This window comes from Phodopus roborovskii, unplaced genomic scaffold, assembly GCF_943737965.1.
Source record: "Phodopus roborovskii unplaced genomic scaffold, PHOROB, whole genome shotgun sequence".
NCBI classification, from domain to species: domain Eukaryota; kingdom Metazoa; phylum Chordata; class Mammalia; order Rodentia; family Cricetidae; genus Phodopus; species Phodopus roborovskii.
In genome coordinates, this window is record NW_026126461.1 from 3,328,002 (window position 1) to 3,345,164 (window position 17,163).

The 17,163-nt window shown below is 49.3% G+C and overlaps 1 protein-coding gene across 7 annotated transcripts in view; it reads left to right on the forward strand.

Annotated features, from left to right (window-relative positions):
* The window catches only part of Agap1 (ArfGAP with GTPase domain, ankyrin repeat and PH domain 1), a 436,703-nt gene that overhangs the window by 160,948 nt on the left and 258,592 nt on the right, over positions 1-17,163 (forward strand). For all 7 annotated transcript variants that reach the window (XM_051190767.1, XM_051190761.1, XM_051190762.1 and 4 more), the window contains exons 4-6: positions 4,910-4,995; positions 8,248-8,389; positions 11,558-11,692. In XM_051190767.1, coding sequence (XP_051046724.1) covers positions 4,910-4,995; positions 8,248-8,389; positions 11,558-11,692 — 363 coding nt within the window. The remainder of the gene's footprint in view (positions 1-4,909; positions 4,996-8,247; positions 8,390-11,557; positions 11,693-17,163) is intronic.

Consider the following 17,163-nt stretch of genomic DNA (forward strand, 5'->3'; position numbering starts at 1 on the left):
CCCTCTCCCAGTGGGATCTTTGCCCAATGTCTTGCCCTTATTGTTTCCCCTTGTCTGCCTAGTCATTCTCTTGGTGAAGACTGGGGCTGTATTGGCTCTTCTTGGTGGTGGTGGTGGTGGTGGTGGTGGTGGTGGTGGTGGTGTGTGTGTGGGGGGTATCTGTACCGGTCTGGGTTATACACACTGACTAGATAGGGCTCCAGGACTGCAATGCCTATCCTCTATCCACATGTGTCTCTTCAGCTGCAGGGGAGGCGGGCTCTGGACCCTTGGGGAGCCTCACTGTGGGCTGATCGTCACCAGCCTTCATAACCACAACGTCAGACTGTGGGAGTCTCTTGCCTACTTCTCTATTTGCCTGCCCAGGAATCAGGGTCCTGTTGCCCCTGTGCCTTTCCTCAGATCGCTGGGGGCAGCAGGCATTACGCTGCAAGGGGGCAGCCTTTGCTGCATTCACTTCCGGGAGCCAGGTGTGCGGTGCGAGAAGGTTCTGTTTCTTCGCTGGGCCCTGCGGTTACTCCCACAGCTTGCCCCATGCTGCTCCGCTCATTCTCATGCTGCCTCCACCTCTTCCAGGAATGGAGGTGTCACTTCAGTCCCTGTGGAGTCCTGATCTGCCAACCCAGCTTGGACTGAGATGTCCCTCTCCTTTCCTATCTTTTTCCCTTTGACATGGACTTAAGTGAAGTCACCTTAGATCAGCTGCCTCTCACAGTGTCCCACCCACAGAGACCCGGAGCAGTCTCAATGGTAGTGCCTTGCACTCACTCTAAGCACACTGCTGTTGCTATTTTTTTAATTTCCCACCATAAGCTTAAAAGGCATTGGCAGAGGAAATCTGTTTTGGTTAAGTTTTATAAACTAGTGTGTTACCAATAACCCCTGTTCCCCACTATAAAAATACTATGTGGTCCAAAATTCCTTTTAAATATCATAATACTAAACTTTTCCAGAGCTCCAATCTCATAAAGTACCGACAACATAGTTTTCAAAAATCCACATTGATTTTTAAAGGAGTTTGGCACATTTGTGATTTAGTTTGTTTTATGTTCCCTTAGGGAGACCCAGAGGCCCACAGCCCTCAGCGCCTCTCAGTCCCCTTTGCTTAGATAACAAGGAGACCATGATGCTTGCAGGGATGTTTCCTGCTTTATCGTGAAGCTGAGAGGAAAAGAAAGTCATCTCCTCAGAAGCGGTTCTCCTAAATGGAGGCAGGAGGAGACCTAGCACCATCCGTTTCTGTCAGGATTGGGGCTCTGGGCCAGCTGGCACCTGCAGCAGGGGTCACTGGGTTAGGCTCAGATGTGAGAATGAGCCCTCCCCTTCCCAGCGTCCCCACAAAGGCAGCACCAGGCCCAATGTAATGTTATTCAGGCCTTTACTGTGCATGCAGAATCAGACGGTCAACACCAGTAAGACTTGGTGGTTTCTGAAGGGGTCTTCTCCCATTTGGTCTCCAGGGCACAGGGATGGTTTTGAACTATAGTCCACCAAGTGTGGAGTGGGAGAAAACTTATTCAGCTCCTTGCATGTTCCACATCAGCCCAAGAGTAAAAAGAGTGACACACAGGCTCCTGAACTGATTGAAGCCAGGGTCACGTTAGGGTTATGTGTAACTCGGTGTCCGAGTGGACAAGTGGAAGGTTGGGGAATTGGAAGCTCTGGCTTTCCTGCATGCTGGCTGAGGGAAGGTCTCTCTGTACCTTAGGGTCTAAATGGCTCCCAAGATGTCCTGGGCTTGCCTTTGATGATTGTGTCACAAGATGGTTGTGGGGAATAGCTGTTGTGATGCCTGGCAGTGTCAGTGTGAGAGGCACTTGTCATCATCCTCACTCTCTGTGGCTTGGAGAACTGTTGAGATACAGCAATAGCTTCCGGTCCAAACACTGAGAATGATGGAATGGGGTTGGACGGCATCTGTGGTGGTGCTTACTCCAGGCAGCTCCTTTTTTGGAGTAGGAAAATTCCACTTACTCTTATTTTTACCCCTTAAAGCAGGACTGGACAGAGATGGGACCCTGGCCCAGCATGCAAGAGGAATAAACCGTGGCAGCTCCTCCCAGTGTGGGCTGAAACAGAAGGAACCCAGTTATCTGGCATGTGGTGTCCCAGATTTGGAGCTGGTTCCTGCAGTGAGAGTCTCAGAATAGTCACCTTGAAATTGGCTGAGGTTGGGTGGTGAGAAACTCCCCTAATCAGACCTTTAAAAGTGTGTTTAAAGCCAGAGAACACGGCTCTCTCAGTTCCCAGCCCAGGAGGCAATTGTGTGGGGCTCTGAGTTACAGGGTGGGCCTATACCCCGGCATTGGCACCTGCACACAGATGGGGTGACATAGTCATTGACACCTACCAGAGAGGTCAGGTGTAGGCTAGTGACACCTTTTGAAAATGAACTACCTTGGTGCGATTTCATGTTAGATGATCATAACCAATAGTCAGAGATAGTTGACAGTCATTCTTGGGACAGCTTCATAGGCCAGCCTTGGTGCTGGCAATGTATGGTTGGAGAAAGTAGACCTGTAAGAGAATAATTTGGAGTTTAGATATCAAACAGACACTTTAAGTCTATATTAAGTACTTGCCTGTATGTTGGCAGCACACACACTAAAGTTGGCAGAGCCAAGAAAATGTCTCATAACCCTTGGGCAAAGATAGCATTTACCATGAAAAACAAATCCGTGTTAAACATGAAACTGGAATTTTGTTATATCCTGAAATTTTTGGTAGTGAACAATGAAACTTCAAAGTATCCCAGGATCAACAATGCTTTTACTTCTCAGAAATATTCAGGTCAAGGATGCTTGGCTGCTGAAGCCTGGGCAAATAGTTCTGAACTCAAGCTGTTGTGATCGCTGGAATTTTGTTACTAGTATTTTCAACTTAGGATCCTGACCTCAGAGCAGAGATGCTAGCCATGCACCAGCCTTCCCTTTTCGGGAAATGGTAGAGGAGAAGTGTTCTGTGTTAATTCAGTAGCTTACTGGACCTGGTTTCTCAGGACTCAGGTGTCTCTGTTCAGCAGTTACCAAATGGTGAGAGTGTCCCATTCAATCCTGGACTGCTTTCTCATAGTCTGCATTCCCAGGTCCCTGGCTGGATTATCTCATGATTAAACTTCAGGGTTCCCTATAGTTGGCTTTTGTTTCATGATTTTGCTGAAATCCTGGAGCCTTCATGCAAGTCTTTCACCCATGGGTGTGCTTGGAAGTGAAATAGGAATTGTGTGTTCTGTGTCTTGGGATGTAAGTGATGTCAGAGCTGTCGGAGGCCTTTGGGCTGGAAGGTGGCACATTCCTCCATTTGGAAGCGGTGGGATGAGTCTGATAGCCCTTCACTTGGGGTCATGACACCTGTGAAGCCAGCCTTCTGTAAAGTGGGCAAGCCCTGAGAAGGTTCAGTCTGTTTCAGCTGCCTGGAGGCATCTCTTGTGGCAGGGTCCGAGTGAGTAGACTATGTCTGTGGATGGAGGGTCACAGAGAGAGTCCTCGAATATGTCTGGAGAGGTGGAGGCCAGGCTGCTGCTGTAGGACCTTTCAAGATTCCCATTCTTTGCCTCTTGCTGTGGAGACAGTTCATCAGAATGGGGACAAGAGCATGAGACCAGACTGCCCAGAGCAAGACAGCCCTGCAGTTTCCCTCTATGGGCACAGGGCAGGGGCTGCTAGGATGACTGGGTGGCACTTCCGGGGAGATGCCAGCACGAGTGTGTGTCCATGTATTGCAGTGTTGGAAGGCTTCATTGTGTTCTGTCATTGAATGAGTTGAAAGTGAGGAAAGCAAGCAGAATTCCTTGTTAAGTTAGTTGCACACAAGAGAGGGCTGTGTGTGTGTTCACATTTGTGTGTGCTTGTGTGGGAAGGACAGCCAGTCCCTCTTGGCCTCAGTAACTTCTCATTTAATGAAGGTCTTAGATACTTTGGCTTGGTGTGGGGATATAATTATTCAGCTTTGAGGAAGATGAAGTGGCCCAGACTTGAGATTAAGGCAGAAGTGGCTCTGGAAGGTTCTCGCAGGCTTGTTTAGAGTTTAGTGGGTTCATTGGGTTCCTGTGAAGCATCTGCACAGAGGACCCAAGGTGAGAGCCAGGAGCTGATGCACACCCACAGTTAAGACAGAAGCCCTTATCAGAGTGCCTAGAGGGGCTTGAGCCCTGAGTGTCTTAGAGCAGATTGTCTTTGGAGATGGCCTGTCTCCACTGTGCAGACCTCAGAGTCCAGCCCTGGGTATGTTCGGGGGCCGGCCACCTTTGGGCCTCCCTCTGCCGATCTTCCTTTCTTGTTGTCCCTACATCCCAGCAGGGCCCCAGGCGGCTTCTCGCTAACCCCGTGTGGTCTCTAACCCTGCTTGTCAGTTGGCTGCACCTCTCTGTCTGGACTGTGCAGTTCCATCGGTAGCTTTGTCTAACGTGTGTAGTAGTCGGGCATCCTTCCCTAACTGTGACCTGTGACTCCGGAGACACCATCCTCATGCTGTTGTATGTTTTCCTCCCAAGCACTGGGTTTCCCTTGAGGAGAATGCAGGTTCTCAGGTGCTGCTAAGCATGAAAAAGCATTTCTGGGTTTTGTGAGCCCGCTCTTGCCCGTTTGCCAGAGGGTGAGAGAATCTGTCCATTCATGTATTAAGTTCTACATGAAAAGTCTATGCTCCTCTGCCAGGGTTTCTGGCATTGCAACAGGAGGCCGTGCCTTCTAACCAGAAGGGAGCACGGGTTCTTAAATAAATGTTCAATCAGAGTTCAGCTCTAAAATGCAGCGCTTGTGGGAGACATCTAAAATCTACTCTGTCTCCCAGCCAGCTAGCCCCCCAGTGGCCAACTGGCCTAGCGTGTATTTTTCCGCAAGTGAAGCCCGTGTCTGTCTGCCCCCCAGCCTCTGTTTCCTTCTGTAATGGTGTGTTTTGTGTGTGGCAGGTGGCAGGTTCAAGAAGGAGATTGTGGTTGATGGGCAGAGTTACCTGCTGCTGATTAGGGATGAAGGGGGCCCCCCGGAGGCACAGGTGAGTATTGCATGCACATCCAAGCCACTGTCTTTTGCTCTTTGATGAACAAGAAATGTCAAGTATTGGGATTTAGAAACCCATGATGTTTGGGTCTTTGTGACTGATTTTTTAAGTTCATATCTTTTTAAAGAAGGAAGGAAAACCATCTGCTGTGACATAGGTCACATAGGTCAGGGTGGCTTTGGAAATTTCTGTGCTTTTACAAAATTGTTCCTTGCCTCCCTCCACCCTGCTTGGTTTGATCCCAGAGTAACATTGTTTTCAAAGTCCACTGGGTGGAGTTGGGAAGCTAAGCACTTGCTGTTTCTGGCAGTGACAAGAGTGGGCATCACTACACTCTCAGTAGCCTTCCTGGCCCACACCAGTCCCCACTGGACACTAGTTTGCAGTGTTCTGTGATTTCCTTAGAACATCTCTAGAAAGATGACATCACCACTTTTGTCCAGCTTACTGTTTTACTGGCGCCATGATCTTCCAGTTTGTGAAAAGAGCCAAGACCTAAGCACAGCCCTGCTAGGGCAGACCCCACAGGACATTTCTGTCTTGAACATCTTTCCCTGTAAAAGTTGAATTACGCAGCAGTGGTGACTAAGGTAGATGTTGCTGAAGAACCAGGTACCCATTGGAAATGCTGAGTTGCTGCATTCCCGTCACTAACACCAGCGTCTAGGAGAATGCTCTCGGGGACACTATGAAAAGCACTTGGAAGGTACAGTCAGAGATACTGAGATGGGATTATTTCCCCTTAATATCATTGATGCAGTAGCTTCTCTTGCTGATGCTGTGATAAAATGCCCTGTGAAAAACAACTTAAGAGAGAAAGGGTTTGTTTTAGCTCACAGTTCAAGAGCATAGTCAGTCCATCGTGGCTGGAAGTCAGAATGGCAGGAGGCTGAAGCAGCTGGTCACGCTACATCTACCTTCGGGAAGCAGAGGGTGATGCTGGGGGGCTGCTGCTCAGTCCCCTTTCTCCACTTGTACCATCCAGGGTCTCAGCTAGGAAATGGTGCCGCCCATAGTGGGCAGGTCTTCACACCTCAGCTCATTCAAGGTAATCACCAACAGATGGGCAGAGACCATCTCCCATGTGGATCAAGACCCTGTCAAATTGACTTGAACCATCACAGTATACTTGATTGTAAGAAGAACAGAATAGTGAAGACACATTGAGAGTGAAAAATGTTGGTTGCATGGCAGTTAGATGGCATACCCCCCCCCCCACACACACACTTAGCACCTTAGCACCTGCTGCTGGATCACAGCGGCCTTTGACGTCTGACCAGTGCCGCCCAAAGGCAAAATCTCTGCTCTTCGCTTGGCTTGGCATACGAGGAGTGCATTCTGCTATAAGAAGGGCTCTCAGTGTGGGCTCTCTGAGAGGGGACACACCTCTTGCTCCTAGTACAGGCTCTTCTTAAGCAAGCGGTATTTAGCCCACAATTCCCCTGGCTAAAGACTTCTCCATGGAACATCATGGCAGAGCCTTGTTCACCTGTGGGTGCAGTTTCTTTCTTTGCATTGTTAGAAATCATTAGATAGACTCTACCTGCAGGCAGTGGCCTCATAAAAGAAATTGACAGGGTGCAGAAGCTACTATTCTATTACCCTTTGCTGTTCCCCCCCCCCAAATTGCAATTTTCTGAAATGATGGAGAGAGAGAGAGAGAGAGAGAGAGAGAGAGAGAGAGAGAGAGAGAGAGAAGGGGGGACAGGAGAGAGGACTTGTTATCCTCTACATATAGATTTCAAATGAGGGGCTGCCATCTCCCCCTGAGGCCACTTAGCCCTCCTCCTGTGCTGGTATTCAGGACAAGGACCTTCCATTTTCCACCTCCGGAAAGAGACTGTTTCTAAGCTGCGTTTCCTGTGATAAAATTCACTGACAACATAACTTAGAGAGAGAGGGTTTATCTAGGCCAGGATCCCAGGGCGAGTCACATGACATCCACAGTCAAGGGCAGGAAGCAGGGGGCTGATACAAGCCTTTCTGAACAGCCCGGGGACTTACACCTAGAGAGTGATTCTGCCCTGCCCGCAGTGGGTGTGGCTTCCATCTCAATCATCATGATCAACACAGTCCCCATAGGCAGGCTCAGAGGCTGGTCTCCTAGGAGATCATGGGTTTGTCAAGTCGACAGTTGACATAACCTGGCAGGGAGAAGAGAAAGATACACTGTCAGACGGACCCCTGTGCGTCCACCACCCTGCCCGCCCTGTACGTGGGGCTGGGTCAGTTTCTGCAGGTCTGCCTCAAGAAAGCTTTGTTCCAGAGTCATTTGAACTTTGTATGCATCATTCAGTATGAGGGTGTTAAGTCTCTTGTGCAAATAGTCCACATTTAAATGAATACGGTTTGTTGTAGGTGGGTGTTAACTTTTGTTACTTTATTACACAATGATGTATTGAGAGCCCTGCCTTGGCCATAAGCACTAACCCAGGATAAGTTTCTTTTCAAGAAGGGGCTCTCTTGTTCCTTTATACGTGTAAAGAGAAGGGTGTGAGTACCAGCCTCAGACAGTACCTGGAAGCTGTCCTATCCGCTTTGTGCGAGTGGGTGGCTGGGCGCTGCGGGGAGCCCCACTCCCTCGGCTTCACCCTCCCTGAGAGCTGTTGTAAGATGACATGAGAGGACTGGGTGTAGATTACCCTTACAGCTCCCCTTTTAACTTTCCTAAAAATAAATAGTAATTTCCCAGCAGGGAGCTCAATGAGTTTGGTGGCAGCTCAGCCTCTGCTGTACCAGGAACTCACTGGAAAAGGCACCATCCATCTCGGGTGGTGGGCAATGCGCGCACCGGGAGAGTTTTAAGCTGACTGTGTGCCCGCAGAGGAACAGTGCCCTCCAGTCCACTAAGTCTTTTCTTAGGTTCTGAGGAGGCTCTGTGGAACTGCCCCTACCATCACACACACACGCACGCACGCACGCACGCACGCACGCACGCACGCACGCACGCACGCGCGCGCGTACACACACACCTGTCCCCAGATGGGGAGGGGCCCTTCTGTCTGCAGGATCAGTCAGGCCAGATCACAGTGACAACAGGACTGGGGTCTCAGAAAGTGAAGGTCCCTGGTGGGAACATGGGGAGGGGTGTCCCAATCCCATGTACATGACTTCAGTTTCTCAGCCACAGTGAGTGGCAGCAGAGGTCAGGCAGCAGCCTAGGGGAACCCTGGCACTCCAGAGGTGTGGCCCTGCTTCTCCCCCTGCACCCCTCAGCTGCCCCTTCCCCCCCTCTTCTCTCTGCAGTTTGCCATGTGGGTGGATGCTGTCATCTTTGTCTTCAGCCTGGAGGACGAGATCAGTTTCCAGACTGTCTACCATTACTACAGCCGGATGGCCAACTACAGGAACACCAGCGAGGTCCCTCTGGTGCTGGTGGGGACCCAGGGTGAGTGCCAGCCCTGCACCCGTGTTTTTGAAGGGATTTGGAAATGACCTGAAGCTGGAAATGGAGGTTGAGGCGATTCCTGATTGGTTCTGTGGAGAAGTCAGTCAGCCTCAGACAGAACTCTGCCCTGCCCCATACACAGCTCAGGGGCTTTAGGAAGGCCCACTCCCTCATGCTTTCTTCATCGTGATGCCTTAATTGCCTTTTGCACTAGACACCTTTTAGTCAAGTTGCTATTAATTTATTTTTATTAAAAACAAATACATGATTTATTTTGACCTTCAGTGGCCTTTAATACCAGCTCTGACATACAGCTGAGCTTTGCCTCACCCTTTCAGTTTCCCGGGGTCTCACGGTCACGCCTTGCCCACCCAGCAGCTCGTTCACAGTACAGGGAACCTGGGACTCCGGTTTTTATTGTCTTCAGTGTCACCTAAAACATTGCCTCTTAGTAAGGTGACTGTCACACAGAATCGGATTGCATGCTCATTCCTGGTCAAAGACTTGCTCTCACGAGTCCGCCACCAAGACGTTAGGCAAAATTGTAGTATCCCTTTTTGGTTTTTCTTAATTTGGACTGCTTTTGTTATTTTTGTTGGAAATGGCAAATCTGGTATTTAGCTGTTGAAGTGAAATTAAGACTCTGTGGGCAGAGTTTGAGAAGCAGTGTATTGATGGACAGGCTGTATGCCCTCAGTTTGCTGCTTGTAAAATAACAGTTACATTTTCATGGAGAACACTATTCCTCTCTGTTTTGGTGCATGCAGTGATCTGTCTCTCCTGCTTCTGAAACTGCAGCTCAAAACTGCAACCCAACTTCAAAACATAGTCATCTTTATTCTTATAGCTCCCTCTGCTGGTCACCTGGAGACAGAGCCTTGGTTCTTACTGTAGTGAAGCCAGCCCTCCTGTCTTCAAGGGGCCCAACCTGGGAGGATTAGTAATACTAAAGATGTGTGTGGTGGTGCCCACCTGTAACCCTGGCACTAGGGAGGTTGAGGAAGATGGATAGCCAGTAAAGGCTAGACTGCAGAATGAGATTTTCTCAAAAATGCAAAACCTGGTGTGGAGGCCTATGCCTTTAATAGCAGCGCTCAGGTGGCTCCTGTAAATTCAAGGTCTTTGTAGCAACTTCCAGGCCAGCTAGGCATACACAGTGAAGAGTGAGCTGGGGTGGGGAATAAAGTGTTGTTTTAAGAACTCACCAATACTGAACTCGTAAGCGTTGTTAGACCAGTGCAAGTGACCATTCAGACATCGCAGGTAACCCAGAGATGACTTGAAGTGTGCAGGCAGATAATACAGGTCCTATTCAAGTATCATGCCATCTCATGGAAGGGTCTGGGTTGTCTGTGCATTTGTGTACCTAAGGAGGTCCTAAAACCTGCTCCCAGAGGATGGCAGTGTGCAGCCGTGGGCGGCATGGCTCAGGTTCCTGCTCTGGAAGGTCTTCAGATGCTTTTTAAAGCCAGCGCATCTCCCCCGGCAGGCTATCCCCACAGCTGCCTTGGATCAGGAGAGAGGAATTCTGAATGAGCACTTTCTCCTGTGACTGGCCAGGCACCTAGTCTGATGTGAGCCTTGTGGACCTGCATGTGAGACGCTGCTTTCCTTCCCACTGTGGACTCTCAGTGACTCACGGCCCACAGCTGGACTGGGGAGACAGATTTGATTGCTGCATTTTCTCAGGCACACCAGAGCCCCTTGGACCCACCTAGACCAGAGCCACTTGGGCCCAGGTGTCCCTGTTTGCCTCTCAGTGCTCTGGGAGGGTGAATTGAGGAAGGGTGGAAGGCGTGTGGTCATGTGTCCAGGGTTGGTGAGCAGACACAGGACCTGACCTTGCTTGAGGTTTGTTTTTATCTCTGGTATGTCGATGAGTTATCCTCAGGCCCTGCTTAGTTAGACCTTGCTAGTGATGGGCTAAGGGAGCCAGGGAACCTATGGCAGGAAGCTGGACTGTGTGTGGCTTCCCCATGTGTCAGTAGCCATGTGCACACTGGGCTCCCGAGACATCTGTGCCACCACTGGGGACATATGTCCCTATGGGGACATAAGGCTGGTCAGGTGATATGAGAAGGTACCTGAGGTTTTTTTTTCTGCTGGCTAGGGTATGGGGTTTCAGAGGCCAGAAGTCGTAAGGTGTGAGAAAGAACTAAGGAGCAGCTTGCCCTTAGGGATACCTAGCTTGCCAGGAGGCCATGCTGGGAGAGCTGCTGAGTTCAGTGTATCTTCAGGGATGGATGCGCTGTGTATTTCTAGTGGGGACACATGGGTGACTGAGTGGCCCCTCAGTGCTCATTAGGCCAGCTCTACCCCCAAAGACTTGCAAATAGGAGAAGCAGGGTTAGGAAAACTGTCAAGTAAAGGAGGGTGCAGGATGGTGTGAGGTAGAACAGGAGCTGAGCTGCAGGCCCACAGGCCTCTGTGAGACACACACGCACAGGACTGCATCCATCGTGGGTGGAGCAGCTGCAGATTGTTGGAACCCAGGCTGGGTAGAACGGGTGCTCGGTGGGGGCTCGGTGGCCTGTGCTTCCCAAATTAGACACAGGCTTTTGGAAATTGTGGTTTCTAATTGTTTTCCTTCCTATTTTATGTAAAGGAATGTTTAGACCTTTATAAGGGATGGCTTTCCCTCCTTTTAAGTTATATGTTGATGCACTTAGCTTGTCCGGCACGACAGATGAAGTGTTCTCTGGTGGGCTGTATCTGAGGAACCTCTGTTGGAGACAGTATTGTCTCATGGACACTGCATGTTCCAAATCACACTTTTGTTTTGTGTTTTTTTTTTTTGTTGTTGTTTTGTTTTTTTGTTGTTGTTGTTTTTTTTCTTTCTTTTTTGAGACACACCAAGAGGTGAGCCCAAAGGATAGGTTTATAGGTCTCTCGAGGCTGGCCTTGAATTCGGTCCTACCAAATGTCAGGACAAGTGTGGGCCTCCTTGCCCCCACCATTCTGTAGCTTGAGGTCATTATTTTGGGGTGAACTATTTTCAGAATCCCAGCTTCTGGGAGAAACGATATCTGTAGTGGCTGCATTGGGTTTTGAGCTGCAGGGAGCCCCAGAACTGCAGAAAGCAACCTATTGTGGCACAGGTTTGAGTCACATGGGCCTTGAATTATGGGATGCAATCACTAACAAGCACACTGCCCTTGTCTGTTGCAGATGCCATAAGTTCCACCAACCCCAGGGTCATTGACGATGCCAGGGCACGGAAGCTCTCCAATGACCTGAAGCGGTGCACGTACTATGAGACATGCGCCACCTATGGGCTCAACGTGGAGCGCGTCTTCCAGGACGGTAAATGCCCAGCTTGTGACTGACTGCCAGGGAGGGCTCTTTGGCACACAGAGTGACAGGCAGATACCCCATTCTGGGTGTGGGGACAGAAGCCCACCCACTGTGCAGTATGGAGGCATCAGTGTAGGGGCATGCGGCAGCTCATGGTTCCACTTTCAGAGCTGTGTTCAGAAGAGGAGGGGACACTGCGGAGCAGTCCTCGATGGCTTATGTGTGTCACACTGTGCATGCAGTCTGCTCTGCATAGATAAACCGCTCCTAAGAGCTCCTGTCAGCTCCAATATATGTGGATTCGTGTTTGTAACTGCTTGTTCTTAATCAGGCTCCATCTTTAAGATGAAAGGGTTAAATGTTTGACACTCGGCCCTGTGGAAATTAAACTGGAAGAGTACACTTTGAACCGTGGAAAATAAAGTTAGAACTGGGGGGCGAAGAGCCCAGCCAGCCTGAGGAGCTGTTTTATCTTACCGGGTTATTATTGACTGCCCGCCTCTAAGAAAGTGGAATTCAGTGGGGAATTCTCCGGCAGGAGCTTCCCGTCCTTCCAAGCGGGGCCATATTCATGTCAGTGATGGTAATGCCAGCTCTAGGTTATGAAAAAGAACCTGTATGTAAAAGAGAACAGAAGGAAGGGGTGGCCTCTAGCTTCAGGGACTAGACGTTCTAGAGAGTGAGCTCAGAGTTGACGTCTTAGGAGGGTACTCCAGGAAAGTTCCTATCTCTGGTGGCAGTTGGGGGAAATCAGTTGAAGTCTCTTTGTCTAAATCTACATGTGGCAAGCCCCTTCTGTCCCTTTGCTTCTGTGTTGGAGATTGGCAGGGAGCAGACTGGGGATCCTTACACAAGGGTAAATATCAAAAGCCCTGTGATACTCACATGCCCAGGAGAAAACTTGTCCTCAGGGTTACAGTCTGGGGCTGAGGGCCGAGAGTACAGTTCACTCAGCAGAAAACCTACGAAAGATGCAAGAAGGTCCTAAGATCAACCCCCAACATTACATAACTAGATGTGGTGGCACAGCATTGGGCCCTCAGCACTTGGCAGGGGAACCAGGAATTTAACTACATTTCAGGTTTGAGGCTAGCCTAGGCTGCATGACACCCAAGCAGAAAACAGTCTTGGGACTATTTGACTAGATGGCCTGGACATCCCATAGATTCTCCGGCTGGGAATGTGGGGACGATGTCTTTCTATTGTAATACACACAGGGCCATATTTCCATGCTGTATTCTGCCCCCTCCTGTGGCAGCCAGGCTTTTCCAGAACTTTGCAGTCTCTGCCTCATGGACAGTGGCTGCTTTCTGACACATGGTCCTGTTCTGTCCCCTCTGTCTCACTCTGCTTTTCATCCTACCTGATGCCAAATCCAAGGGAGCCGAGGATGTCCTGGGAACCAGCATGGCATCTCTGCGTCTGCTGTCCCTTCCCCATTCCCCTGCATCCTCGGCCTCCTTAGGCATCTCTGCCTGCAGCACATGTTTGCAGCTGCCCTGCTGCCAGCCTCATGGCGTGAGTTGCACTGGGATTTGCTGTTCCCCTTAAAACCAGGGAGCTGTAAAGATTAAACAAGTAAACACTTGTGGTCTTTCCAAGGCAGGGACTCTGACACATGGCAAAGTTCACATTCACTGTTGCATGGCCCAGGCACCTGTGTGAGCTGATCAAGGTGACTGAAGGACTGGAAAGCCCTGGATAGGGTCACAGACAGACCTAGCTGAGCCCTGGACGGGGTCACAGGCAGACCTAGCTGAGCCCTGGACGGGGTCACAGGCAGACCTAGCTGAGCCCTGAACGGGGTCACAGGCAGACCTAGCTGAGCCCTGGACGGGGTCACAGGCAGACCTAGCTGAGCCCTGAACGGGGTCACAGGCAGACCTAGCTGAGCCCTGGACAGGGTCACAGGCAGACCTAGCTGATGGTCTGCTTTTATAGTTGGGCATTACTGATGCAGCCGTCTGCATAGGGACTACAGAGGGCTCAGTTCCAACAGAGACACCATGCTGCCAAGCCTAAGACAGGAACCTCCAGCCCTCAGGGAATGGCTGCTGTGTTTGTGTGGTCACTCTCTTCCACGACTTCTCGTTTCTTCCTCTTACACTATTTAATGCTGATGAGTTTTCCATAATGACAGGAGCAAGTTCTCCACAAATAATTCTGTAGCTTGATAAGCGGCAGCATCAAGGCCGTGGCACTGACCTGGCAAACACCAGGGAAACATTTTGGTTAATCCCTGAAGCAGCGGCATATTCTCATAGAATGCTTTAAACAGCAGATAGCTTTTCCTCACAGGCCTGGATGCGCAAAGCCCCAGTTCAAGGGCCTGGTGAGGGCCTGCTGCCCTGTTTGCAATGTCTTCACGCAGGCAGGGGAGGGTAAAAGCTCACAGAGTTTAGTCAACACAGATGCTCAGTCCCCAGCACACAGCAGAAGGAAAGAGAAAGAAAACTCGATTGGGAGATCGGATGTGACTCGGGTAGAATACTTGGGGAGTGAGTGTGAGGCCCACAGTTTGGTTTCCAGCGCATAAGAGAAATAGATACACAGGTACAGTTGAAGCTCAGAAAAAAACCAACCAAACCAAAAAAAAAAAAAAAAAAAAAAAACTTGATTAAAAGGATAGAGTTTGGGTTGCATTTGCCTTTTGGGAGCCCAGAGCCTTAACTAGACACTGGGCCATTTTGTCATTGAAAACCAACAAACCAGGTCTGTAGACTTGAGTGTGATTTGCCACATTCCCAGTGGTTGGCCAGCTACCTTTAAGAGAATCTTGATGTTTAAGTGTGGCCTCTTGGTGTCCCAAGAAAGGTGAATTGTAGTATGGGAAGACAAGCCACTCCCTAATGGCCAAGCATTCACTTCTATGAGCCTGTAGGGACCGATGCTTATTCAAACCAGCACAGATCTCACATTGGTGTTCCTTCTTGTTTAGATTCTTGTCAGATGAAGGGCTCTGAATGCTGGTGAACAGAAACTCCTCCTCAGAAGGTTCTGAACACCCTTGGTTGGGTCCTGGCCCTCACTTGCCAGGGAGTCCTTCTTTGTGGACAGATACCTATCATTCCTGGTGGCTGGACACGTTTCTATCAGAGTGTCCTTATTCTGGGAAGGTGTGCCACAGTTCTGTAACTGCCGTCCTGGCAGGGTTTCATTTATGCTTCAGTTACTGTTTGGGAAAGCAGTTCTTAGCCATTCGATTACCTCTGTCCCTGCCTGGTGACAGCTTACCTGTATGAAAATACTGGTTGGGAATGTGTGCTGAGAGAGGCCACCTGTCTCTTCCTGGTTATCAGGTACATAGGAGGCCTCAGCTTACCTTGCATCTACTGCTGGCACAGACTGAGATCCTGGAATGCACAGCGATAACCTGCAGCCGCCCTGTCCCAGAGTAGGGCAGCCGTGTTAAGGAGCCTGCTTATGTCTTCCTGATGGCATGTGTTGGAATATCACTGCAGGTCCTTATCTGGGCCCAGACATAATCTCCAACCTGTTTGTTACGCTGATGTCTTAGCGCCCCCCCCCCCTTTTTTTTTTTTAGCACTGTTTGAGAGCTGTCACTCAGGCCTGCCTAATCACTTCTTGTAGTCAGCTTCACCCTCATTTGGGAGGCACAGGGGCTCTTGCTTAGTTACTTCTGTTACTGTTGGTTTTTCCTTTGTTTATGAAAAACTGACTGTGTTTTGACAAAAGGATACATTCAAGTAAGATCTTTGGAAGCAAGCTAGCCAGCCATAGGTGATCTGGAAGTGTTTGAGGCATTGGATGTAATTGGAAAGGGGAACTAATGGGCCAGGCTCTGTTAACATACTCTTTGGTTCTGGTGAAGGAGGGCAGGCCTGTTCCTCACACAAAGGCATCTTTTCCCAGTGTTATGTGATGCCTCTGGTGTCCCACAAAGGTGGCATTTCTGGTACCTTCCTGCACTTTTCCACGTTACCCCCAATTCTCCTGTCCCCACAATGACCCCTGATCCTCAGCATTGAAACCCCTTAAAGACTCCTGGACTTGTCATAGCTGGATCTACAGTCTCCTAAACAGCAGTAAGGATTAGCTTTGATGTGAGACAGGAAGGGGACAGGGCTGATGTTGCAGTGACACTTGGTTAAGGGCATCTGGCATCTCAGAACTTACCGAGTGTGAGGTTCAACGCTGCTCTAAACTGCTGGAGTGGGAGAGACAGAAAGCATGCTTCAAGCTCTAGAGTTAGCCAGTGAGCCGCCTCAGATGCTTCCTAAGGTGGGTGGTGGCCAGCTTGTGGTCACTATCAACAGTGAGTGTCTGTGGCTGTCGCCATGGCACCTCACACAGTACAGTCCTATAGAAATGAGAATCAGGTTATCTCCCAGGCAGTCACACAGGCTCAGGAACCCTGCCCAGGTGGAAAGGTCCCCTGCTCATGTCTGACCCAGCCGTAGGTGGGAGAAAACTTAGTAGGTCAGAGTGGACCTCTCTTCTCTCTGTGCTATAGCTTGTGCATATGTGATGTAATTAATTTTCAGTGCTGTGTGTGTGGATGGTGTATGTCTGTGTGCCATTTTCATGCCTGGTACCTGCAGGGGCAAAAGGAAGGTTTCAGACCCACTGTAGTTACAGATGCAACTATGGTGACGGGTGGCTGTGTACGACCCCTTAAGTAATGAAACTTGAACGTGGGTCCAAGGCCAGTGCTCTTATCCACTGAGCCACCTCTATAGCCCCTGAATACATATACATTTTATAGTGACCACTTTTATCAGACATGATGCTTTTGTGTGCAGGTGCATCTTCAAATCCAGTAAATTTCCCAGCCTAGAGTAGTCTCATATCAGAGGGTTCAACCACAGACAGACTGAATAATTAGTATCAACACTAAAATATAAGCTTTTGTGTAATAAAACATATAATCAGAGACTTTAGAAATGAAAAGGAGGGGAAAAAAATCTCTCTCTCTTTTTTTTTTTTTTTTTTTAAATTGATTCCCAAATCCTGATATCCATGTTGTGCTTTAACCATGCACATGCCTGTGGATGAGCCACATGTCTGGTAGAGCTTGATACACTCTGTAAACATGCTTATGTTGGGATAAAATTAGTTCAAGTGACACAGAACTTTCCCAGGGTGAGTTGGGATTTGTTTGAGGTGATCATTCTTGAGCAAGTTATTGTTTCAATCATTTCAGTCACAAATATGCCCATTTTTATCCGACCTGCCATTTTTATCTTTGGTCCATTGGACTGTTCAGTAGACTCAGAGGATGGCCTTTTAAAGAATGCATCCCTTAGCTTACTAGCTGATTCGTTTAAAGTTGCCCATGCAAATGCACATGATTCAGTGGGTCTTGCTGTAATGATTGCTAGTGTCTGTGGTCTAGACCACAGCTGCTGCCCTAATGATTCGGGTCTGGTCTGAAACCCCATCATTCTTTTCTTCTTTTGGAGACAGGGTCTCATGTAGTCCAGGCCACCTGTGAATTGACTTCATAGCTGAGGTTGAAC